The sequence below is a fragment of the Bubalus kerabau genome, chromosome 5 (assembly GCF_029407905.1).
Source record: "Bubalus kerabau isolate K-KA32 ecotype Philippines breed swamp buffalo chromosome 5, PCC_UOA_SB_1v2, whole genome shotgun sequence".
Classification (NCBI taxonomy): domain Eukaryota; kingdom Metazoa; phylum Chordata; class Mammalia; order Artiodactyla; family Bovidae; genus Bubalus; species Bubalus kerabau.
In genome coordinates this window covers 92358066-92385030 of record NC_073628.1, presented here as the reverse complement: position 1 = coordinate 92385030, position 26965 = coordinate 92358066, and the positions used below count along the sequence as shown (strand labels likewise).

At 36.1% G+C, this 26965-nt stretch overlaps 1 protein-coding gene across 2 annotated transcripts in view; it reads left to right on the top strand.

Annotated features, from left to right (window-relative positions):
• Positions 1-26965, top strand: part of KIFAP3 (kinesin associated protein 3) — a 148523-nt gene that overhangs the window by 6469 nt on the left and 115089 nt on the right. For both annotated transcript variants that reach the window (XM_055582209.1, XM_055582210.1), the window contains exons 2-5: positions 9205-9336; positions 17938-18092; positions 20981-21036; positions 21855-21996. In XM_055582209.1, coding sequence (XP_055438184.1) covers positions 9205-9336; positions 17938-18092; positions 20981-21036; positions 21855-21996 — 485 coding nt within the window. The remainder of the gene's footprint in view (positions 1-9204; positions 9337-17937; positions 18093-20980; positions 21037-21854; positions 21997-26965) is intronic.

Sequence of the window (26965 nt, the reverse complement as noted above, 5' to 3'; positions counted from 1 at the left end):
ACTCTTGAGAGTCCCTTGGACTGCAAGGAGATCCAACCAGTCCATTCTGAAGGAGGTCAGCCCTGGGAGTTCTTTGGAAGGAATGATGCTAAAGCTAAAACTCCAGTACTTTGGCCACCTCATGCGAAGAGTTGACTCATTGGAAAAGACTCTGATGCTGGGAGGGATTGAGGGCAGGAGGAGAAGGGGACGACAGAGGATGAGATGGCTGGATGGCATCACTGACTCGATGGACGTGAGTCTGAGTGCACTCCGGGAGTTGGTGATGGACAGGGAGGCCTGGCATGCTGCGATTCATGGGGTCGCAAAGAGTCGGACACGACTGAGCAACTGAACTGAACTGAACTGAATAATGAGCCACGTTGAGCCTCTTTGCATGTGTTTGTTGGCCATCTGTGTGTCATCTTTGGAGAAATGTCTGTTTAGGTCTTCCTCCAACTTTTTGATTGGGTGGGTTGTTTTTCTGATATTGAGCTGCATAAACTGCTTGTATATTTTGGAGATCAATCCTTTGTCAGTTTCATTTGCAATTGTTTTCTCTCTTTCTGAGGCTTGTCTTTTCATTTTTTAAATATTTTCCTTTGCTGTGCAAAAGCTTTTAAGTTTGATTAAGTCCCACTTGTTTCTTTTTGTTTTAATTTCCATTACTTTAGGAGGTGGGTCAAAGAGGATAATGCTGTGACTTATGTCAAAGAGTGTTTTGCCTATGTTTTCCTCTAAGAGTTTTATAGTTTCTGCATTGAGATTTTGATAAGGATTGCATTTTAATTTTTAGATTGTTTTGGGTAATATGGACATTTTAACAATTTTAATTCTTCTAATTCATAAACATGGAATATATTTCCCTTTATTTGTGTCTTTTTCAATGTTTTTCATTATTGTCTTATAGTTCTCAATATACAGGTCTTTAATCTCCTTGGTTAAATTTATTTCTTAGGTATTTTATTCTTTTTGATGCATTTGTAAATGAGAGTGTTTTCTTCATTTCCCTTTCTGGTAGTTCCTATTAGTGTAAAGAAAGGGAACTAATTTATATATGTTGATTTTATATCTTGCAACTTTACTTAATTTTACTAGTTCTTAACAGTTTTTTTTTGGTGGAGTCTAGGGTTTTCTATGTAGTATCATGTCATGTGCATATAGTGATGGCATTACTTTTTCCTTTCTGATTTGGATACTTTTCACTTCTTTTTCTTGTTCAATCATTTTGGCTAGCACTTCCAATACTATTTGAATAGAAGTAGCAAGAATTGGCATCCTTGACTTGTTCTTGATCTTTCAGGAAAAGCTTTCAATTTTTCACTCAATATAATGTTAGCCATGGGCTTGTCATATACGGCCTATATTGTGTTGAGATTTGTCCCTGTATAACCACTTTATTGACAGTTTTTATCATAAATGTATATTGAATTTTTTCAAATGCTTTTTCCATATTTATTGAGATGTTTATGACTTTTATTCTTAATTTTGTTTGGGTGTGTTACATTGATTGATTTGTGTTTTGTTGAGCCATCCTTACATCCCTGGAATAAATTCCATTTGATAATTGTTTTAATGTATTGTTGAATTTGGTTTGCTGGTATTTTCTTGAGGGTTTTTGCATCTGTGTTCATCAGGTTATTTTTCTGCTTTGTAGCGTCTTTGTCTGGTTTTGGTATCATGGTAATACTGGCCTCATGAAATGAGTTTGGAATGTTCTTTCCTCTTTAGTTTTTGAGAAGATTTTGAAAAAGATTGGTGTCGATACTTTAAACATTGGTAAAATTCACCCATGAAGCCATCTGATCCTGGTCTTTTGTTTGTTGGGAGGTTTTTTGCAACTGATTTAATCTTATTAGTAATCAATCTATTCTGACTTTCTATTTCTTCATGATTCAGTCTTGGGGGGAGTAGTGTATGTTTCTAGGAATTTATCTATTTCTTCTATGTTGTCTAATATGTTGGAATATAATTGTTAATAGTTATTGAGATCTTTTATATTTCTATGGTATTAATTATAACCTTTTTATTTCTGGTTTTATTTATGGACGTACCTCATTTGATTGCACTTTGCTCTATTACACTTTGCAGATATTGCATTTTTATAAATTAATGTTGTGGCAACCCTGAGCCAACCAAGTCTGTCAGTACCATTGTTCCAATATCATTTGTTCACTTCATGTCTCTCTTTCCCATTTGGTACTTCTCCCAGTATTTCAAATTTTTCCATCATTATTATATATATTATGGTAATCTGTGATCGGTTATCATTGATATTACTATTGCAAAAGATTATATCTTGCTGAAGATACAGATGGTTAGCATTTTTTAGAAATAAATATTTTAAAATTAAGATGAGTACATTGATTTTTAAGCAAAGTGTTATTGCACACATATCACAGCATAGTGTAAACATCACATTTATGTGCACTGGGAAACAAATGTACATGACTTGTTTTTTAATGATACTTAATGCTTTATAATGATACTTCCTTTATTGCAGTGCTCTGACAATGAACCCTTAAGATCCCCATGGTATTTGTACACCTCTGTCTTTTTCCTGGTTAGCCTATGTAAAGGTTTGTCAATTTTGTTTACCTTTCCAAAGAACCAGCTCTGAGTTTCATTGATCTTTTCTAATGTCCTTATAGTGTCTATTTCATTTATTTCCCTTTTGATCTTTATTATTTCCTTTCTTTTACTAACTCTGGGTTTTGTTTGTTATTTTTTTTTCCAGCAACTTAAGGTGTAAAGTTAGGTTATTTGAGATTTTTTTTAAAAGATTTATTTATTTTTGGATGTGCTGGGTCTTCATTGCTATGTGCAGGTCTTCTCTAGCTGTGGTGAGTGGGACTGCTCTACTCTCCATTGCGGTGTAAGCTTCTGATTGCCGTGGCCTCTCTGGTTGCAGTGCCAGGGCTCTAGGTGTGCAGGCTTCAGTAGTTGCAGCACGTGGGCTCAGTAGTTGTGAATCACAGGCTGTAGAGTGTTGGCTTAGCAGTTGTGACGCACAGGCTTAGTTGCTCTATAGCATGTGGGATCTTCCCAGATCAGGGATGGAACCCATGTCCTCTGCATTGGCAAGTGGATTCTTAACTGCTAGACCACCAGAAAAGCTGTTTTGGTTTTTTTTTTTTTTTTTTTTTTTTGATATAGGCATTTATCTCTATGAACTTAACCTGCTAGAACTGCTTTTGCAGCATCAAGTTTTGTTTTATGTTTTATTTCCACTTTTATTTGTCTAAAGGTATTGATTTCTTCTTTGACACATTGGTTGTTCGGTATTATGTTGCTGAAGTTTTACGTTCAGTATTATGTTTCTAGATGTGTGTGTGTGTGTGTGTGTGTGTGTGAGTGAAAGATAAATTGGCTTTTTTATAGAGTAAAAACTGGCTGGCAGTTTTTTCCTTTCACCATTTTGATTATATTCTGCTACTTCTGACCTACAGAATTTCTGTTGAATATCTGCTGATAATCTTATGGGGATTCCCTTGTATGCCACAAGTTGTTTTATTGAATTTAAGATTCTCTCCTTGTCTTTAACTTTTGAAATTTTTTAATATACCTTGTTATGGCTTCCTTTGGATTCATCTTATTTGAAACTCTCAACAGTATGAAAAGGCAAAATGATAGGATACTGAAAGAGAAACTCCCCAGGTCAGTAGGTGTCCAATATGCTACTGGAGATCAGTGGAGAAATAACTCCAGAAAGAATGAAGGGATGGAGCCAAAGCAAAAACAATACCCAGCTGTGGATGTGACTGGTGATAGAAGCAAGGTCCGATGCTGTAAAGAGCAATATTGCATAGGAACCTGGAATGTCAGGTCCATGAATCAAGGCAAATTGGAAGTGGTCAAACAAGAGATGGCAAGAGTGAATGTCGACATTCTAGGAATCAGCAAACAGGACTGGAATGGGTGAATTTAACTCAGATGACAATTATATCTACTACTGCAGGCAGGAATCCCTCAGAAGAAATGGAGTGGCCATCATGGTCAACAGAAGAGTCTGAAATGCAGTACTTGGATGCAATCTCAAAAACGACAGAATGATCTCTGTTCGTTTCCAAGGCAAACCATTCAGTATCACAGTAATCCAAGTCTATGCCCCAACCAGTAACGCTGAAGAAGCTGAAGTTGAATGGTTCTGTGAAGACCTACAAGACCTTTTAGAACTAACACCCAAAAAAGATGTCCTTTTCATTATAGGGGACTGGAATGCAAAAGTAGGAAGTCAAGAAACACCTGGAGTAACAGGCAAATTTGGCCTTGGAATATGAAATGAAGCAGGGCAAAGACTAACAGAGTTTTGCCAAGAAAATGCACTGGTCATGACAAACACCCTCTTCCAACAACACAAGAGAAGACTCTATACATGGACATCACCAGATGGTCAACACCGAAATCAGATTGATTATATTCTTTGCAGCCAAAGATGGAGAAGCTCTATACAGTCAGCAAAAACAAGACCAGGAGCTGACTGTGGCTCAGACCATGAACTCCTTATTGCCAAATTCAGACTTAAATTGAAGAAAGTAGGGAAAACCACTAGACCTTTCAGGTATGACCTAAATCAAATCCCTTATGATTATACAGTGAAAGGGAGAAATAGATTTAAGGGCCTAGATCTGATAGATAGAGTGCCTGATGAACTATGGAATGACGTTCGTGACATTGTACAGGAGACAGGGATCAAGACCATTACCATAGAAAAGAAATGCAAAAAAGTAAAATGGCTGTCTGGGGAGGCCTTACAAATAACTGTGAAAAGAAGAGAAGCGAAAAGCAAAGGAGAAAAGGAAAGATAGAAGCATCTGAATGCAGAGTTCCAAAGAATAGCAAGAAGAGATAAGAAAGCCTTCTTCAGCAATCAATGCAAAGAAATAGAGGAAAACAACAGAATGGGAAAGACTAGAGATCTCTTCAAGAAAATTAGAGATACCAAGGGAACATTTCATGCAAAGATGGGCTCGATAAAGGACAGAAATGGTATGGACCTAACAGAAGCAGAAGATATTAAGAAGAGATGGCAAGAATACACAGAAGAACTGTACAAAAAAGATCTTCACGACCCAGATAATCACAATGGTGTGATCACTGACCTAGAGCCAGACATCCTGGAATGTGAAGTCAAGTGGGCCTTAGAAAGCATCACTACGAACAAAGCTAGTGGAGGTGATGGAATTCCAGTTGAGCTGTTCCAAATCCTGAAAGATGATGCTGTGAAAGTGCTGCACTCAATATGCCAGCAAATTTGGAAAACTCAGCAGTGGTCACAGGACTGGAGAAGGTCAGTTTTCATTCCAATCCCAAAGAAAGGCAATGCCAAAGAATGCTCAAACTACCACACACTTGCACTCATCTCACACGCTAGTAAAGTAATGCTCAAAATTCTCCAAGCCAGGCTTCAGCAATATGTGAACTGTGAACTTCCAGATGTTCAAGCTGGTTTTAGAAAAGGCAGAGGAACCAGAGATCAAATTGCCAACATCCACTGGATCATGGAAAAAGCAAGAGAATTCCAGAAAAACATCTATTTCTGCTTTATTGACTATGCCAAAGCCTTTGACTATGTGGATCACAATAAACTGTGGAAAATTCTGAAAGAGATGGGAGTACCAGACCACCTGATCTGCCTGTTGAGAAATTTGTATGCAGGTCAGGAAGCAACAGTTAGAACTGGACATGGAACAACAGACTGGTTCCAAATAGGAAAAGGAGTTCGTCAAGGCTGTATATTGTCACCCTGTTTATTTAACTTATATGCAGAGTACATCATGAGAAATGCTGGACTGGAAGAAACACAAGCTGGAATCAAGATTGCCAGGAGAAATATCAATAACCTCAGATATGCAGATGACACCACCCTTATGGCAGAAAGTGAAGAGGAACTCAAAACCCTCTTGATGAAAGTGAAAGTGGAGAGTGAAAAAGTTGGCTTAAAGCTCAACATTCAGAAAACGAAGATCATGGCATCTGGTCCCATCACTTCATGGGAAATAGATGGGGAAACAGTGACAGACTTTATTTTTCTGGGCTCCAAAATAACTACAGATGGTGACTGCAGCCATGAAATTAAAAGATGCTTACTCCTTGGAAGGAAAGTTATGACCAACCTAGGTAGCATATTCAAAAGCAGAGACATTACTTTGCCAACAAAGGTTCGGCTAGTCAAGGCTATGGTTTTTCCTGTGGTCATGTATGGATGTGAGAGTTGGACTGTGAAGAAGACTGAGTGCCGAAGAATTGATGCTTTTGAAGTGTGGTGTTGGAGAAGACTCTTGCGAGTCCCTTGGACTGCAAGGAGATCCAACCAGTCCATTGTGAAGGAGATCAGCTCTGGGATTTCTTTGGAAGGAATGATGCTAAAGCTGAAACTCCAGTACTTTGGCCACCTCATGCGAAGAGTTGAGTCATTGGAAAAGACTCTGATGCTGGGAGGGATTGAGGGCAGGAGGAGAAGGGGACGACAGAGGATAAGATGGCTGGATGGCATCACTGACTCGATGGACATGAGTCTCAGTGAACTCCGCAAGTTGGTGATGGACAGGGAGGCCTGGCGTGCTGCGATTCATGGGGTCGCAAAGAGTCGGACACGACTGAGCGACTGATTTGATCTGATCTGATCACTCTTATGTCAGTTGCTATTAAAATATAGTTTCAGCCCTACCAAATTGCTACCTTAAGCCTTTTCTTTAAGGAAATTCTAGAGCTAACATTCTCTGGTTATATATTATTTATGTATAGATAGGAAAATGTCTGGATGTATATGTGCTAAAATCGTAACAATTGGTTTCTCCTGGGTTTTTTGGTTTATTTTTTCTTTTTGCTAATTTCTGTGTTCTGTTTTTCTCTACAGTAAACAAATTGTACTAGTGGTAAGTAAATAAATAAAATTAGTTTCTTTAAAATACAAGTACAAAAGAAAGCCCCCAAACTGAAAAGGAATAGTGAAGTTCTTTGAACTATTTAATTTCCTTGGGAAAGGCAAAATATCAAACCAAAGAATAACCATTATGCTTTTCTGTAAGTTGTTAATATGTAGAAGACCCACTTTGAAAGTATAGTATGAGGTTGCTCTTAGGATCTGCAATTATGTTTTATCCTTATGATTCTCTTCAATTGAATACAGTTACCCCCTCCTGTTTCAGTTCGGTACTGGGGTTGCTCTCCATCTCATCAGGAAGGGAATAACTGTTTCTCTTTATAGTGAAGATAGTTTCTTTAGTGCTATATTAACGTTTGTTTTTTAGCTGTACTTGCTTACTGTCTTGAATTCCTGTGGTTCCTCTAGCTTTTGACTGCTATCTTGAATTTACATGCATTTATCTTACTTTTAGAAGCAGTACCATTCTCTTTAACATGTATGTATATATCTATGTGTGTTTTATATATATATATATATATATATACACATCCATATTTTTCTAAATCTCTGTTTTTTACTGGCATCCCTAGTTTCTGCTTTTATTTTTTATATCTGGATATCTTTCTGTCAGTTAGTTTAGTTGCTGACATACCTAGACTTTAGCTTCTGTATATTTGATTTCCATCTCTACACTTGACTGTTAATTGTTGTTCTAATATAGATTACAGAACCAAAGTGATGTCTCTGCTTTTTAATACGCTGTCTAGGTTTGTCATAGCTTTTCTTCCAAGGAGCAGGTGTCTTTTAATTTCATGGCTGCAGTCACCATCTGCATTGATTTTGGAGCCCAAGAAAATAAAGTCTGTATACCTGTGGCGGATTCATTTTGATATTTGGTAAAACTAATACAATTTTGTAAAGTTTAAAAATAAAATAAAATTTAAAAAAAAAAAGAAAAAAATAAAGTCTGTCACTGTGTCCATTGTTTCCGCATCTATTTGCCATGAAGTGATGGGACTGAATGCCATGATCTTAGTTTTTTGAAAGTTGAGTTTTAAGCCAGCTTTTTTACTCTCTTCTTTCACCTTTATCAAGAGGCTCTTAAGTTCCTCTTAAGAGGGTAAGGCTTATATCTGTAGCCTTGTTGTAATAAAGAATTATGAAGTTCTGTCAGTTGTTAATATGTGGAAGACCCACTTTGAAAGTGTTAGTATGAGGTTGCTCCTAGGATCTGCAGTTATATTTTATCCTTATGATTCTCTTCAATTGGATTCAGTTACTCCCTCCTATGTAAATTCAGTACTGGGGTTGCTGAACTTTTGAGTTTCTGATTTTTGGAATTTAAGATGTTGTCATATTTCTCTTCCTTTCCATTAAGTTAAAAGATCCCACTATGCAGATAACCAGCTCTGATTACAGTGAAAAATTTTACTTGCTTCCATTGCAGTCTCTTCAGTCTCTTTTAATAAAACTTGTTTTATCTGCTGTTAAAGTGACCAATAGCAAGTAGTGATTAATTCATCATTGTGACAACACAGATGGACCTGGAAGATATTATTATTAGTGAAATATGATTAGTGAAATAAGTCAGACAGAGAAAGACCAAATACTCTATGTTTTCACTTATATGTAGAATATAAAATAAAACAAATGAACAAGTATAACAGCATAAAAACAGACACTGAGATACAGATAAACTAGTGGTCACCAGAGGGAAGAAGTGTAAGAGGAGAGCCAAAATAGGTGAAGGGAATTAATAGATACAAACAACTTACAATAAGTGACAAAGATGTACAGCACAGAGATTATAGCTTGCTAATGTCACTATAATTTTGGACACATGACTATAGAATATAACTTGTAAATTCTCTTTTGTTACACAATTTGTGTGTGATGTTGATACTAATTCAATTTATATAATTATGTTAATTGATAACTATTATTTTGCAATTGTTAAACAGTTAATGGGTTAACTATTGAGCAGATTGATTTTTTTTTTAATATAAATTTTGGGGCAGCTGCCTTTGGTTTTAAATTTCTGACTTTCAATTGACATTATTCTCTCCACAACCATTTTAATTTTTTTTTTATTCACTGGCTATTATGCATGATTCTTTGGATAAATGTATTTTTTTCAGAGCTCTTCATAAAGATACTTTCTGCAAGACCAAGAATTATATGTGTAACATAAGAGTTTATAAAATGGAGAAAAAGTTATTTCTTGGCCCAATTCAAGAGTAAATCTGATTTAAATGCATGTGTTAATCTAACACACATGCTTTTGGAACAAGGAACTAGATAAACACCTTGGATGTTTTGTGAGCTTTTAATGTAGCTATCCTGTTTTTCTTTTATAGGAAAGTTAAAGGAGGAAATATTGATGTACATCCATCAGAAAAAGCACTTATTGTTCAGTATGAAGTGGAAGCTACCATTCTTGGAGAAATGGGGGATCCCATGTTGGGAGAACGAAAGGAATGCCAAAAAATGTAAGTTTTCTTCATTTGTGCATATTTGAAAGTAGTAAACCTTATACAAAGTTTGTAGAAATCTGATGTTATTTAAATTTGCGTAGATAATGAATGACTATGGCATTCCTCTCGACCTACATTATCTTAGTGAAGCAGAGACTATATTAAGCTATAAATACAGAGTATATTCCAGAGAAAATCATATTTATGAACTTAATTGGAACCTAATGAAAAATGCCTGTTCTTATTAATCCCATTTTGTAAATGCATATAGTAGAATATGACTTGTGAACTCGATTATAAGAGATATGTTTATGTTAGACATTTTAGCCTAATTTAGCAAGTTTGTATTTTAGCTGATACCATGTTGTTCTTTCTTCCCTGAAATTACAGAAAGGTATACGACTTCTAGAATTCACAAATGGGACATGTACCTTGAATTCATCCCTTAAAAATCCAGCCCTCTGAAAGATGTTAATAGTAGGACAAGCGTTTTCTGACTCAGTGAATTGACCTTAGATCTCCTAGTATTCTACACACTTTCCTTTCTGCTTTTGTAGTACTTTCAGGAATCCCTTGGGAACTGGCCTTTTTCATTTGTCTTCAGTTGTGCTGGCAATGATCTTGCACTCTTGCCATACTTTTGTGGAAGAAGAAAGGGTCTGAGATCACCTAATATTGTTTCCCAACTTTCTTCTCTGCAGAAAAATATTTGACTTGAAAATTAATTAAAAAGTTAGTATGTTTTGGTATATTCAGTGATTAAGTACATAGTGTAGAATATAATGTAGTTAAGTATAGTCAGGATACTAGAAGTGCATGTGATGTTACTTAGCTCACTGAGAAGCACCGCAGCTTAAATGCATAGCAGTGGTTCTCAACTGGTTAGAATTTTTTTCCTCAGGGAACATTTTGGTTGTCATACTGGAAGGTGCTATTGTTATCTAGTGGATAGAGGCTGAGGTGCTGCTAAGCATCCTACTATGCACAAAATAGCCACCTACTAAGAAAAAATTGTTTGGCCCCAAACTTTAATTGTGCTTCAATTAAGAAACTTTATTACACAGCAACCTGAAAAGAGAAGCTACCTAATGTCTTAAGATCTCTAGTCTGTCTTCTTATTTGGGTTAGAAGGACACTAAATTTCATAGATAGTTCTTTAAAAATATACAAGTCCTGAGATAATCTACTAGATTGAAGAGGTACACACATGTATACACACAAACTTAATGCTGTAGATTTTAACTCACATGCTCAGTTTTTTGTATTCTCTCATACTGTCTTCCATTTGTGTGTTTGATTGATGCCTAAATTTTATGCATATTGAAAAAATATGAAATCTCTTTTAATATTTTTATTCATTTGATTTCCAAAGAAAAGCTAGCAGGTTAGGGGTCTTTGCCTTTAGAACCTCATGCATCCACATTTCATAAGTGAAATTTAGATTTTAGTTTCTTAGTAGTGTAGTAGTAGGAGAAGGCAAATGGCACCCCACTCCAGTACTCTTGCCTGGAAAATCCCATGGACAGAGGAGCCTGGTGGGCTACAGTCCATGGGGTCGCTAAGAGTTGGACACGACTGAGTGACTTCACTTTCACTTTTCCGTTTCATGCATTGGAGAAGGAAATGGCAACCCACTCCAGTGTTCTTGCCTGGAGAATCCCAGGGATGGGGGAGCCTGGTGGGCTGCCGTCTGTGGGGTCGCACAGAGCCAGACACGACTGAAGCGACTTAGCAGCAGCAGCAGCAGCCTTATTCAACCAGTGAGAATTGGTTGTTGTTATTTGAAATGAGAATAAGTGAGAATTGTAGTTATTGTTTGAACATCTGTAGGTGCTCAAGACAAGGGATATATTCACTAGAGAGTTAGCCAGCTGGAAAGAGTTACTATAGACTGACTAGAGTAAGTGGATTTAAACACCCTCTTCCAATAACATAAGAGAAGACTCTACACATGGACATCACCAGATGGTCAACACCGAAATCAGATTGATTATATTCTTTGCAGCCAAAGATGGAGAAGCTCTATACAGTCAGCAAAAACAAGACCAGGAGCTGACTGTGGCTCAGACCATGAACTCCTTATTGCCAAATTCAGACTTAAATTGAAGAAAGTAGGGAAAACCACTAGACCTTTCAGGTATGACCTAAATCAAATCCCTTATGATTATACAGTGAAAGGGAGAAATAGATTTAAGGGCCTAGATCTGATAGATAGAGTGCCTGATGAACTATGGAATGACGTTCGTGACATTGTACAGGAGACAGGGATCAAGACCATTACCATAGAAAAGAAATGCAAAAAAGTAAAATGGCTGTCTGGGGAGGCCTTACAAATAACTGTGAAAAGAAGAGAAGCGAAAAGCAAAGGAGAAAAGGAAAGATAGAAGCATCTGAATGCAGAGTTCTAAAGAATAGCAAGAAAAGATAAGAAAGCCTTCTTCAGCGATCAATGCAAAGAAATAGAGGAAAACAACAGAATGGGAAAGACTAGAGATCTCTTCAAGAAAATTAGAGATACCAAGGGAACATTTCATGCAAAGATGGGCTCGATAAAGGACAGAAATGGTATGGACCTAACAGAAGCAGAAGATATTAAGAAGAGATGGCAAGAATACACAGAAGAACTGTACAAAAAAGATCTTCACGACCCAGATAATCACAATGGTGTGATCACTGACCTAGAGCCAGACATCCTGGAATGTGAAGTCAAGTGGGCCTTAGAAAGCATCACTACGAACAAAGCTAGTGGAGGTGATGGAATTCCAGTTGAGCTGTTCCAAATCCTGAAAGATGATGCTGTGAAAGTGCTGCACTCAATATGCCAGCAAATTTGGAAAACTCAGCAGTGGTCACAGGACTGGAGAAGGTCAGTTTTCATTCCAATCCCAAAGAAAGGCAATGCCAAAGAATGCTCAAACTACCACACACCTGCACTCATCTCACACGCTAGTAAAGTAATGCTCAAAATTCTCCAAGCCAGGCTTCAGCAATATGTGAACTGTGAACTTCCAGATGTTCAGGCTGGTTTTAGAAAAGGCAGAGGAACCAGAGATCAAATTGCCAACATCCACTGGATCATGGAAAAAGCAAGAGAGTTCCAGAGAAACATCTATTTCTGCTTTATTGACTATGCCAAAGCCTTTGACTGTGTGGATCACAATCAACTGTGGAAAAATCTGAAAGAGATGGGAGTACCAGACCACTTGATCTGCCTGTTGAGAAATTTGTGTGCAGGTCAGGAAGCAACAGTTAGAATTGGACGTGGAACAACAGACTGGTTCCAAATAGGAAAAGGAGTACATCAAGGCTGTATATTGTCACCCTGTTTATTTAACTTCTATGCAGAGTACATCATGAGAAACACTGGGCTGGAAGAAGCACAAGCTGAAATCAAGATTGCCGGGAGAAATATCAATAACTTCAGGTATGCAGATGACACCACCCTTATGGCAGAAAGTGAAGAGGAACTCAAAAGCCTCTTGATGGAAGTGAAAGTGGAGAGTGAAAAAGTTGGCTTAAAGCTCAACAATCAGAAAACGAAGATCATGGCATCTGGTCCCATCACTTCATGGGAAATAGATGGGGAAACAGAGGAAACAGTGTCAGATTTTATGTTTTTGGCCTCCAAAATAACTACAGATGGTGACTGCAGCCATGAAATTAAAAGATGCTTACTCCTTGGAAGGAAAGTTATGACCAACCTAGATAACATATTGAAAAGCAGAGACATTACTTTGCCAACAAAGGTTCATCTGATCAAGGCTATGGTTTTTCCTGCGGTCATGTATGGATGTGAGAGTTGGACTGTGAAGAAGGCTGAGTGCCAAAGAATTGATGCTTTTGAAGTGTGGTGTTGGAGAAGACTCTTGCGAGTCCCTTGGACTGCAAGGAGATCCAACCAGTCCATTGTGAAGGAGATCAGCCCTGGGATTTCTTTGGAAGGAATGATGCTAAAGCTGAAACTCCAGTACTTTGGCCACCTCATGCGAAGAGTTGAGTCATTGGAAAAGACTCTGATGCTGGGAGGAATTGGGGGCAGGAGAAGGGGACGACAGAGGATGAGATGACTGGATGGCATCACTGACTTGATGGATGTGAGTATGGGTTAACTCCAGGAGTTGGTGATGGACAGGGAGGCTTGGCGTGCTGCGATTCATGGAGTCGCAAAGCGTCGGACATGACTGAGCGACTGAACTGAACTGAAGGGAAAAAGACCTCTGTAACCCAACTTTGTGATAGTCATCCTTGGTCACTCAAGATTTGGAGAGGACTATTATTGTGAGACCAAATGGAGAATATGGTTTGTTAATAGTTCAAGAAGATTTATCAATGACAGTGGCTAGGGTGATGGTTTTGAGGGAGAAACTCATATAGATTGAGATAGATGTGAAATTAAATCATTAAATTTCATTTAATGCAGTGGCAGTCAGTGCTATGACTCAGCTCCAAAAGATGTATTTCATTCTCCCTTATTGGATAAAGGAATATATAAGCCCACCTTGAACAGAATCCCAGTTTTCTGAGTATTTCTGAGAAACCTATTGTTATGATCTGAAAATAACATGCACATTTTTGGTAAGTTTTTTGTCTTTTTCTTAAGCATGGGATGCCTATGAAGATTATGTTTTTTGATTAAAGACATAATCAGTAAACACACAGCTAGTCATATATATTTGACATTAAATCCTAGTCTCTTTTAGTAAGGGAAGGATTTAGGACAAAAATGTACACACTAAAAGAATAGAGTCTTTCTATTACTTGGAAAGATGATGATGGATTAGATTGTTTATATATATATACATATATAGTAGAAAATAAATCTAAAAATGATTTTAAAAGTTCTGCTTTATTAAATCAAAATACTACTTACAGACCTATTAGATGTTCGAAGTCTAAAACACTGGCAGCGCTAGATGCTGGTGAGGATGTAGAACAACAGAAACTCACTCATTGCTAATGAAAATATAAAATGTAACAGCTACTTTGGAAGGCATTTTGGCAGTTTCTTTCAAAGCTAAACATACACTTGCCATATGATCCAACAGTTTTGCTCTTAGATATTAACCCAAAATGAGTTGAAAATTTATGTCCACACTGAAACCTGCACATGAATCTTAATAGCAGCTTTATAACTGTCGACAATTGGAAGCAACCGAAATATCCTTCAGTAGGCAAAAGAGTAAGCAAGCTGTGTTGCCTCCATATAGTCAAGTATTATTCATCACTAAAAGAAATCAACCATCAAGCTATGAAAAGACATAGAGGAACCTAAACGCATATTACTAAATGAAAGAGGCCAGACTGGAAAGGTTATATCCTGTATGATTCCAACTCTGTGACCATCTAGAAAAGGCAAAACTGAAATAAAAGTAGATTAGAGATTGTTAGGGGTTATGGTGTGGGAAGGGGAGAATATGTGGAGCACAGAGCATTTTTAGGGTAGTTGAAACTATTTGTGTGATACTTTAATGATGGATACATGAAATTAGGCATTTGTTCAAGCCCACAGAATTATACACTACAGACTGGACCCTAATGTAACTGTACACTTTGGTTAATAGTATATCAAAATGATTCATCAGTTATGACAAAGTTATCACAAGATGGCGATAATAGAAGAAACTGTATTGAGGGAGGGTGGTGGGGACATATATGGTAACTCTACTTTCTGCACTATTTTTCTGTAAATCTAACACTCTTCTAAAAAAGACTAGCAAGAAAATTTCCAAAATTACATTTATAGAATTTCTATTGTGCCTGTTCTCAATCAGGTTTATGGAAACTCAAGATTTCCCAGTTCCTTGTTAAAATTAAACATGGAGAGGTCCTTTGAGAGTTTTTCTCAGGATGAATTCTCCTTTATATTTCTACTTTCTGATGTGCAGCTAAAATTATACAAAAGTATTCTGTAGTTTAAAAGACTTAAAAGGTAGGAAGTTAAAAAACCAAATAAATTAGAGAAAAAACTAAAATAAACAGACAGAGTACTGCTAGGATTCTTGTTGCAGACAATAGAAACCTCTCCAGCAAAGTCAAGCGTAAAAGGAATGTATTAAAAGCTGTACAGTAGCTTATAGAATCCCAAGAGGACCAGATTTGGGGATGACTGTATAATGGGACTAATATTCAAATCACTTTACTAGACTTGTTTCAGGAGAGAGCATCTGTATCTGAATAATGACTTCAAAGATGCTGAGTGCGGGACATTTTTCTAAGGTCTCTGTCCCTGTCGCCTCTTTTTCTAAGGTCTCTGTCCCTGTTGCCTCTAATACCTTCGATTTCTCCCAGACTTAGCCGTCTTCAGTTCATTCGCTCAGTCATGTCCGCCTCTTTGTGACCCTGTGGACTGCAGCACACTAGGCTTCCCTGTCCATCACCAACTCCTGGAGTTTACTCAAACTCGTGTCCATTGCGTCAAGGATGTCATCCAACCATCTCATCCTCTGTCATCCTCTTCTCCTCCTGCCTTCAATCTCTCCCAGCATCAGGGTCTTTCCAATGAGTCAGTTCTTCACATCAGGTGGCCAAAGTATTGGAGTTTCAGCTTTAGCATCAGTCTTTCCAATGAATATTCAGGACTGATTTCCTTTAGAATGGACTGGTTTGATCTCCTTTCTGTCCAAGGGATTCTCAAGAGTCTTCTCCAATACCACGGTTAAAAAGCATCAATTCTTCAGTGCTCAGCTTTCTTTATAGTCCAATTGTCACATATATACATGACTACTAGGAAAACCATAGCTTTGACTAGATGGACCTTTGTTGGCAAAGTAATGTCTCTGCTTTTTAATATGCTGTCTAGGTTGGGAATAACCTGTCTTCCAAGGACCAAGCATTTTTTAATATCATGGCTGCAGTCACCATCTGCAGTGATTTTGGAGCCCCCCAAAATAAAGTCTCTCACTGTTTCCATTGTTTCCCCATCTATTTGCCATGAAGTGATGGGACCAGATGCCATGATCTTAGTTTTCTGAATGTTGAGTTTTAAACCAATTTTTTCACTCTCCTCTTTCACTTTCATCAAAAGGCTCTTTAGTTCTTCTTCTCTTTGTGCCATAAGTGTGGTATCAGTCCTGAATATTCATTGAAAGGACTGATGCTGAACCTGAAACTCCAGTACTTTGGCCACCTGATGTGAAGAACTGACTCATTGGAAAAGACCCTGAAGCTGGGAAAGATTGAAGGAGGGAAGAGAAGGGGATAACAGAGGATGAGATGGTTGGATGGCATCACCGACTCAATGGACAAGAGTTTGAGTAAACTTTGGGAGTTGGTAATGGACAGGGAAGCCTGGCATGCTGCAGTCCATGAGATCGCAAAGAGTTGGACACAACTGAGTGACTGAACTGAATGGAACTGTGGTGTCATCTGCATATATGAAGTTATTGGTATTTCTCCTGGCAATATTGATTCCAGCTTGTGCTTCATCCAGGCTAGCATTTCTCATGATGTACTCTGCATATAAGTTAAATAAACAGGGTGACAATACACAGCTTTGACCTACTCCTTTCCCGATTTGGAACCAGTCTGTTGTTCCATGTCCAATTCTAACTGTTGCTTCTTGACCTGCCTACAGATTTCTCAAGAGGCAGGTCAGGTGGTCTGGTATTCCCATCTCTTGAAGAATTTTTCACATTTTGTTGTGATCCACACAGTCAAAGGCTTTAGCATAGTCAGTAAAGCAGAAGTAGATGTTTCTCTGGAACTCTCGCTTTTTCAGTGATCCAGCGGATGTTGGCAATTTGATCTCTGGTTCCTCTGCCTTTTCACTAAGCCATCTTCACTAGCAATCTTCACCAAGAAGTATTTCAGCATTGTGGCTACTTTCTTACGTTTTTCTTTTTGAATCTAAGCCTTGCATGAGTGCATCTGCTTGCGAGAGTCTCTTGCCACCAGTTTGAGTCTTCACCCTGAACCTCATTTTTTGTCCTTACAGCTTTCTTTGTTGTCATGAATCTATGTAAATTGGCACTTGTTTCCAGATTTTGAACAACCTTTTCTTATTCATCTTGCAGTGAATCTCCTGGACTAAATTAAAAAGGAGGAAGAACCTGTTTTGTTTTTTTTTTAGTGTATTAACAAATATAACTATATTCATTTGTTCCTCAGCATTCCTCATATAAGTCTTAAAATGCATCCTACCTTTTTTTTCCTTCTGCATAATTTCCATCAGAATAATCAAATCTGAATATGTTAATATTGTGTTCTGTCCTTAACTGAAAACTATGACTGTGAATATGGTCAAGAAAATGATTTCTTTTTGTCACTATGGATTTTCATATCTAATAATAACTAAAAACTTTATATGATATAAATATATATATATGACATCAGAAAGACTATTTTATAACCGGTCTCTGGATATGCTATCCTCCCTAGATGAGTCAGATGTAGACTTTACCATTCCTTTTGTTATCTCATTTGTCCAATTTGAGGAAAATCATTGTTTTGCGTTTTTTTCTAAGTCTAGCTATATCTTATACTTTATTATATGTTACTAAAAGAGACTATGTCAGGTACATTTAAATATTTTATAAATTATTTATTTAAAAGAAATATTGTTTAAATTGTTACTTACTTTAATAATAACTGAATTGGAAAATTCTGATTTGCCTGCAGCATCCGTCTTAAGAGTCTCAATGCCAACACAGATATAACTTCCCTGGCACGGAAGGTGGTTGAGGAATGTAAACTCATTCATCCCTCAAAGCTAAATGAAGTAGAACAGCTGTTGTACTATCTCCAGAACCGCCGTGATTCAGTGTCAGGAAAAGGTAAGTAGAAGAACAACTAACTTTTTAACGCAAAAACCCTGGTGGCTCAGACGGTAAAGCGTCTGTCTACAATGCAGGAGACCTGGGTTCAATTCCTGGGTTGGGAAGATCCCCTGGAGAAGGAAATGGCAATCCACTCCAGTAGTATTGCCTGGAAAATCTCACAGACAGGGGAGCCTGGTAGGCTACAGTCCATCGGGTCGCAAAGAGTTGGACACGACTGAGCGACTTCACTTTACTTCACTGGCAACAAAAGGGCCATGTCCTAACCCCTGAGCTACCAGGAAATTCCCTCCAAACAAAAAAATAGCAAAAACCACCACAATATAGAAAGTAATTAGCCTCCTCTTAAAATAAATTAATTAATTAAAAAATGAAAAAAACAAAAGAAAACCAGAGTTGTTTGACTATAGTTTGTACTTTTGATATTTAAATGGTGATGGTTTTTGTTGTTGTTGTTGTTAGTGCTATGACTAAGGGAATGAAAAAATAAACAAACATACTAGTATTCCAGGCTTACACAATGATCTATTTTATACTGAGTATATGTGTGTGCGTGCGCACATATGATAAAATAAAGAATAAAACAAATATCTTTCATATTGATTCTGGAATAATAAAAGAGAATTGAGGCCTGGAAACCTGTTTTCTCCACCTGAGCAACTTATTTATATTTTCTATATTTCTTATTGATGACTAATTGATAATTTGGATACTAAAGTATTTAAGCGTTAAAATATTTGTGATATGCATATGTTTGGTGAATCTTTCTTAGGAAAACTTACCTTTTCATTCCTAAACATCTCTATTGTTACTATTCTTCTATCTTTAATTGCCTCATAAAAGAATAAATTCATTAAAATTAGAGCTAAGTAATTGATTATTTATAGAAGACATTTTCCAATGTCCAAGCTCAAAACAAAAGTACAGGTATTTAAATGGAAAGTTATCTCAGATTAATCAGTGGTTACTTATTCTATTTCATAGTATTTATTAATGGACAGTCCATGGGGTCGTGAAGAGTCGGACATGACTGAGCGACTTTCACTTCACTTCACTTATTAAGTTTATGTATATTTTTCTTTTATCATTCCTGAGTTCTAGATATAGCACCTTTGACATAGCTTATACTTCAGTTTTGATCATATTAAGTAGAAAAAATGAAAGAGAAAATTTATTTGCACTTTAAAAAAAATTAAGCAGTCATTTCTCTCCATCCATAGCAAATAAAATGCCTTGTGCCTAATATGTACTTTTATTAGTTAGCCTTGTATACAGTATATAGCACACATTATATGATCAATATATATTTGTTGAATGAATTGAAGCTGTGAATTTACTTAAAAGCAACAATAAGCATTTCGAACTTGATTGTTTCCAACTGCTTAGCTGACACTCCAACTACTTAGCTGTATACCTATTAATTATTAATAATAAGTGCTATAAGGAAAATATTATTTAAACATTTTAACTACTTTATGATAGACTATTTCTGTAACAGTGTTACTGGATGATAAGAGATAATATCTTCAATAAGTTAAAATCAAAATGAGAAAAGTAAATACTGTGCTTTTAAGATATGTGTGTTCTTACTGTAGGTTGTACAATATAGTTAAAATTAATCTTTCCTAATGCTAAATTAATACAATTCTGAGGACATTTGTAATAAAATAACAAAATATCTTTAATGAGAACCCTTTCACTGAGTTTTCAAGGTTAATCAGTCTTCTTACCTCCTTCCCCAGAAATTAGAGTAATATGAGGAAATTTTCATATTATCATAAATTCAAATCATTGTTTCTCTATATAGATACTAATGTTTGGAGACATCTATGAAATGCTATGCTATTGCATATATCATTTATTTTTAGAAATGATTCTGTGTTCTTTCTTTTTACTTGATATTCACTATTTCAAAGCCAGAAACCTAGCCCTAAAGGTGGTTAAAATAAAATTATAGTAGTTTTTGATTATATGATTCTTTACCATAAGTCTTGTTTTTCTTTATTAAAACTACTGTCATAATAAATTATCTGTTTGAGGAAAAATCTAGCTGTTGAGAAAACATAACTTTGTTTAGACTGGCTACCTCCTCCAAAAACAATCAGGAGTAATTCCTGTTATATGTAAAGCATTTGCTAATTTTAGAATCAAAAATTTGATATTACTTGAACTTATTTTAATGTACAGTCATTGCTTAGGTTTTTGATCCAGATCAGATCAGTGAAGCATTTTTTTATTTTCTTTTTAGAATACGAAGTTCTGCTATTAGTCAAATAATTCAACATAACAAATGACTCAAAGTTATGTTCAGCACCATTAATGCTTCTTTAATCCATTTGGGAGCAAGTGAGGATTAAATTAGCACAAATATTAAACATTTGCCTTTTAATTTATGGACCTAATTTTGTTTAAAAAATCAGCAACTGTATTTTAGCTTCTTAACTTTATCCAGGTTATTTCTTTTCCATTTTCTTTGTTAATTTTAATTTTAGTCTTTTTATTACCTAATTCATTAGTTTTTGATTTTCCTATTCTCACCTTAAATGTGAATTAGGAAAAAAAAGAAAACTTAAAATAGACTTTTTGCTTCTTGTTGGCAAGTCTAGCTATTTACATACCTAAACTGTTAAACAATGAGGAAGCTAAATTGCCACCTAACATAACTTGGAGATTATTTATAGATTTTATTAAACTCTCCTGGATATCCTCATTAGAACAAATGTATTATAGATGAGCATTTTTTATACATTGGAAAAAGATTACCTCATAAATTACTCATTTTAAGATCCCCAGCTTAGCTAGAATTAAACTCAGCTGCTGAAAATAAAAATTAGCCAGAAATCCAAAATCCTGGTTCTTCTCATTAAAACAAAATCTTTTTACAGAAAAAAAAGAGAAGTCAAGCAAGCCTAAAGATCCACCTCCTTTTGAAGGAATGGAGGTAAGATTGTATTTTTATATAATAGAGAACTGATTGTAAGGTAATGCTTTTACCATCAGTAGTTCATACAGTTACATTAGACAAGTGTGGAATTTTTAGAAGTGGTTGAACTTAAAATTCCCAAAAGAGATAGAAAATAAATATTTAATAAAGGAAAAAATTATTGGGTATGTTTTTTAGACAATTTATTTTGATAAGTTGTGAAAAGTATTAGCTCTTCTTATTGCAGTGTGTTTTAAAATAATGTTTAATATATTATGGTAGATACTATTTTACATTAGGAGAAGACAGTGGCACCCCACTCCAGTACTCTTACCTGGAAAATCCCATGGATGGAGGAGCCTGGTGGGCTGCAGTCCATGGGGTCGCTAAGAGTCGGACACGACTGAGGGACTTCACTTTCACTTTTCACTTTCATGCATTGGCAACCCACTCCAGTGTTCTTGCCTGGAGAATCCCAGGGACGGAGGAGCCTAGTGGGCTGCCGTCTATGGGGTCGCAGAGTCCGACACGACTGAAGCAACTTAGCATCAGCAAGATACTTTGTTAATATAAATAGGCCAATTTTAGAGTTGGTTTACATCCCGTTTTTATCTTATGGTTTATGACTATTTTCATATTGGAGTTCCATCACCCAAAGATCTAATCTCTCCCTGTATAAAAAGATTGCTACTATGTACAAAAAGATTGCTACTATGAGTCCTTTGAAAACTTGTCTCATTGTCAAGGGCAATATATTGATCACAAAATATCATTCCTTTGACAACTCTGTTAAGTGCTGCTGTTCTTTTAGAGTACTTCCTTCCTCTTTGTTTCAGATTGATGAAGTTGCTAACATTAATGACATGGATGAGTACATTGAGTTATTATATGAAGATATTCCTGACAAGGTTCGGGGTTCTGCTTTGATCCTACAGCTTGCTCGAAATCCTGATAACTTGGAAGAACTACTACTGAATGGTAGAATTTATAGACTTATATCTATAAATATTTAAAGTTAAAAATGATTGTGAATATGGTTTTTAAATTACTATAATAGAGAGGTAAGCTAAAATTATTTATATCAAACTTAGGAATGCAATTATTTTCCAGCTCTTTATTACTTCCCTTCTTACTCAAATTTCTTAACATGTGGGCATAATGTTTAAATATTCTCTGGAGAATGGACAAATAATTTAAACAAGAAAAATAAAGTCTTAATGGTACTGTTTATTTTCTTGTATTCTGGAAGACTTTTTATTCTTTCAGTTAGGATATAAAATCAGACTCTTGACAATTGCACATATATGCTTTCATTAAATTACAGTTCCAATATTTTTTTAAACAGCACAGCCAAAAATAGTACTCTTTTAAATTTCATTTAGCTTGACTTTGATGCCATGTATTTGCTTTCTTTTCACTAAAAGTGCTAGGTAATAAAGAAAAAGGAGATACAATATTCTTAAAACCTTCTTTCTCGTTTATACCACTATAGAATTATTATAATTTTCTGATCATACTTTTGCCAAAATTAAAAATAGAAGATATCATTATGATCTGATTTCCATCACATGATAATACCTTTTTATCTATTGCCAAACTCCTTTTATGGAGGTGGTTCAGTGCACATCAGTACTTTCTAGCTTGGATAAAATATCCTGGGATCTGTCCAGAGAGTCATAGGATATTACCAATATTCCAGTTAGGAAATTTGTACATTTTAAATATTTTCTAAATTATGTAACTCATATATTCATATATTCTTTTTAAGGAATTAGAGTATTACAGTTAAAACCCCTTTGACCATTACTCTATAATCTGTTAGGAATTTGGAGTTCATTCTTCCAGATCTTTTCCATACTTTTACACATATATATGTAGAGGATTTTTTCCTGTGTTAAAATATAGAGTGAATTTTTATGTTAATTATATCATACTTCTTACTTGGTAATTTTTTCTCCATGCAGTAATGTTTTGAGATTACATGCATATAGCTACCGGAGAAGGCGATAGCACCCCACTCCAGTACTCTTGCCTGGAAAATCCCATGGATGGAGGGGCCTGGTGGGCTGCGGTCCATGGGGTCTCTAGGAGTTGGACACGACTGAGCGACCTCACTTTATTTTTTCACTTTCATGCATTGGAGAAGGAAATGGCAACCCACCCCAGTGTTCTTGCCTGGAGAATCCCAGGGACAGGGGAGCCTGGTGGGCTGCCGTCTATGGGGTCGCTCAGAGTTGGTCATGACTGAAGCGACTTAGCAGCAGAAGCAGCAGCATATAGCTACATACAATGTTAATTAGTTTTGAACTACTTTTGATTATTGTATTTTATGAAATTATGTACATTTTCTTTAGCCATTCCCCTATTGATGGTTATTAGATTTTTAAATTAGGTCTTAAAATTTCCAAATTTTCCAATAGGAAACTTCAGTGAACATCTTTGTTCTTATTTATATACACAAACCAGGGGGTTTTTTAGTGTGTACACAGAAACAAATGTTATACAGAAATACAGGTTGTAATGTCTTAGGGATATTGTTGAATTGTCCTCCAAAGTGTTTATGCCACTGTATTTCCAGACCCATGGAATATGAAGGCTGTAAAACTTAAAACATTTTTGCCATTGTGTTGTTGCTAACAAACAGTATCTCTTGGGTTTAAGTTGTATTTACCTGATTTCTAATGAGTTCAATCTTTTTCTCATGTCACTAGACTTTTGGAATTCCTACCCTGTGAAGTTTGTATTTATACATACATGTGAATATATGTATATTTACATATAAATATACATCCATTTTTCATATGTGTATATATACAGTCATCCCTCAGTATCCATGGGGGATTGATTCCAGGGCCTGCCAAAGATATCAAAATCTGCAGATATTCAAGTCCCGTAGTTGGTCCTCCATATCCATTTCTTCTACATTTGTGGATGCAACCAACCGTGGATCATGTACAGGTTACCGTTAAACAACATGAGTTTGAACTGCCCAGGTGGACACATGCATACATAAATTTAAATCCATGTTCAAGTATAAATGGACCTGTGTGCAGTTTAAACCCATGTTGTCAAAGTGTCATCTATTGATATATATCCTTTTTCTTTTATGTACTTAGAAATAGTTACTTTCAGTCTATTGTCTTTTTTTTTCCCTTGACTTATCTTTTTCCATTCTTTAACTGTCACCCTATTTGTGTATTTGAATTTGAAGTGTTTCTGTTGTAGATTGGATATAGAGTTGGGTTATATTTTTTAATACATTTGAATAATCTTCCTTTTGATTGGCATGTTTATTCTATTTACCGTTAAAATAATTACTCATAAAGTAGAATTGTCATCTAACATTCTGTTTGTTTTCTGTTTATCTTGTTTTGATCTTCTGTCTCTCCATGACTGCCTTCTTTTATGTGAAATATTTTCTTGTATTCCATTTTAATTCTTTTGTTATTAGTTTACTATTATATGTTTTCATGAATTAACTTTCTTAGTAATTACTCTGGGATTACAGATACCAAAAGTTTTAAAAATCTAGTTTAACTTAATGCCAATATAATTTTAATAGTCCATAAAAACTTTTCTTCAGTATACGTCTATTCCCACCCCACATCTTTATACTATTAATTCATACATATTACATCTGTATATATTATCAGCCTGTCAGCAAGAAATATAATTATTGATGTATGCATTTTAAAATCAGAAGAAAATAATACAGTCAAAAATATGTTTATAATGTCTTTTAGATACAGAGAGAGTTACCTTTACTGGTGCTCTTTATTTCTCTGTGTGGATTTAAGTTATACTTTAGTGTCCTTGTACTTCAGCCTGCTGGAATCTCTTTTGTATTTCTCACAATGCTAACAACAAATTCTCAAAGGTTTTTTGTTTTGTTTTGTTTTAGTAATTTGACTATGTCATCCCTCTGGCTTTATGTCTCTGTGGTTTCTGATGTGAAACCAGCTGTTAATCTTATTGAGGACCCTTTGAACATGTTGAATTGATTTTCTCTTGCTACTACTTTCAATGTTTCCTCTGCCTTTGGCTTTTGCCACTTTGACTATGGACTCTTTGTGATCCAACGGACTGTAGCCCACCAGGCTCCTCTGTCCATGAAATTCTCCAGGCAAGAATACTGGAGTGGGTAGCCATTACCTTCTCTAAGGGATATTTCCGACCTCAAGATCAAACTCAAGTCTTCTACATTGCAGGCATATTCTTTACCATCTGAGCCACCAAGAAAGCCCTACGATGTGTTTAAGTGGTGATATCTTTTAGCTGATCTTGCTTGGAGTTTGTGGAGCTTCTTGGATATGCAAATTGTTTTTCATCAAATTTAGAAAGTTTGGGCCATTATTTTCATACGTATTTATTTAGCTCTTTCCTCTGTATATACTTTTCTCTTGGGACTCCCATGTTAGTAAGCTTGTTGATATCATATAGGTCTTTGAAGCTCTCTTTATATTTTTCATTTTTTTTTTCTTTCTGTTCAAGACTGGATAATCTTAATCAACTTGCCTTTATACTTGCTGATTTTTTTTTTTTTTCTAATTCTCATCTGTAGTTAAGACCTTGTAATGACTTTTTCATTTCAGAGGTTGAACTGTGCAACTTCAGAATTTCTGTTTGGTTCATCTTGTATTATTTGTATCTCCTTACTGATATGCTTTGGTGAGACAGCATTCTCATACCTTCTCGTTATTTCCTTTAATTCTTCAGACATGATTTCCTTTAGTTCTTTAAATATATTTATAGTGACTTAAAATCTTTGACTCATAAATTCAAAATGTGAGCTTCCTCCTGGATTGTTTATATTCAATGCTGTATTCCTTGAGTTTGGGATATACTGTCCTTTTTTCTTTGTATTGTATTTTTGTTATTGTTATTGAAATAATATTGTAGCAACTCTGGAAATCAGAATTCCACTCCCTTCTGGGCTTGTTATTTTTACTGTTTGTTTTTTTTAATGATTTTCCTGGATTAATTCTATAAAGTCTGTATTATTTGTCCATGCAGTCACTGAAGCCTCTGCTCAGTTAGTTTTGGTTCAGTTCAGTAGCTCAGTCGTGTCCGACTCTTCATGACCCCATGAATCGCAGCATGCCAGGCCTCCCTGTCCATCACCAACTCCTGGAGTTCACTCAGACTCATGTCCCTCGAGTCGGTGATGCCATCCAGCCATCTCATCCTCTGCCGTCCCCTTCTCCTCCTGCCCCCAATCCCTCCCAGCATCAGAGTCTTTTCCAATGAGTCAACTCTTCGCATGAGGTGGCCAAAGTACTGGAGTTTCAGCTTCAGCATCATTCCCTCCAAAGAAATCCCAGGGCTGATCTCCTTCAGAATAGACTGGTTGGATTTCCTTGCAGTCCAAGGGACTCTCAAGAGTCTTCTCCAACACCACAGTTCAAAAGCATCAATTATTCGGCACTCAGTCTTCTTCACAGTCCAACTCTCACATCCATACATGACCACAGGAAAAACCATAGCCTTGACTAGCCGAACCTTTGTTGGCAAAGTAATGTCTCTGCTTTTGAATATGCTATCTTGGTTGGTCATAACTTTCCTTCCAAGGAGTAAGCGTCTTAATTTCATGGCTGCAGTCACCATCTGCAGTGATTTTGGAGCCCCCAAAAATAAAGTCTGACACTGTTTCCACTGTTTCCCCATCTATTTCCCATAAAGTGATGGGACCGGATACCATGATCTTCATTTTCTGAATGTTGAGCTTTAAGCCAACTTTTTCACTCTCCACTTTCATCAAGAGGCTGTTGAGTTCCTCTTCATTTTCTACCATAAGGGTGGTGTCATCTGCATATCTGAGGTTATTGAGATTTCTCCCGGCAATCTTGATTCCAGCTTGTGCTTCTTCCAGCCCAGCATTTCTCATGATGTACTCTGCATAGAAGTTAAATAAGCAGGGTGATAATATACAGCCTTGATGTACTCCTTT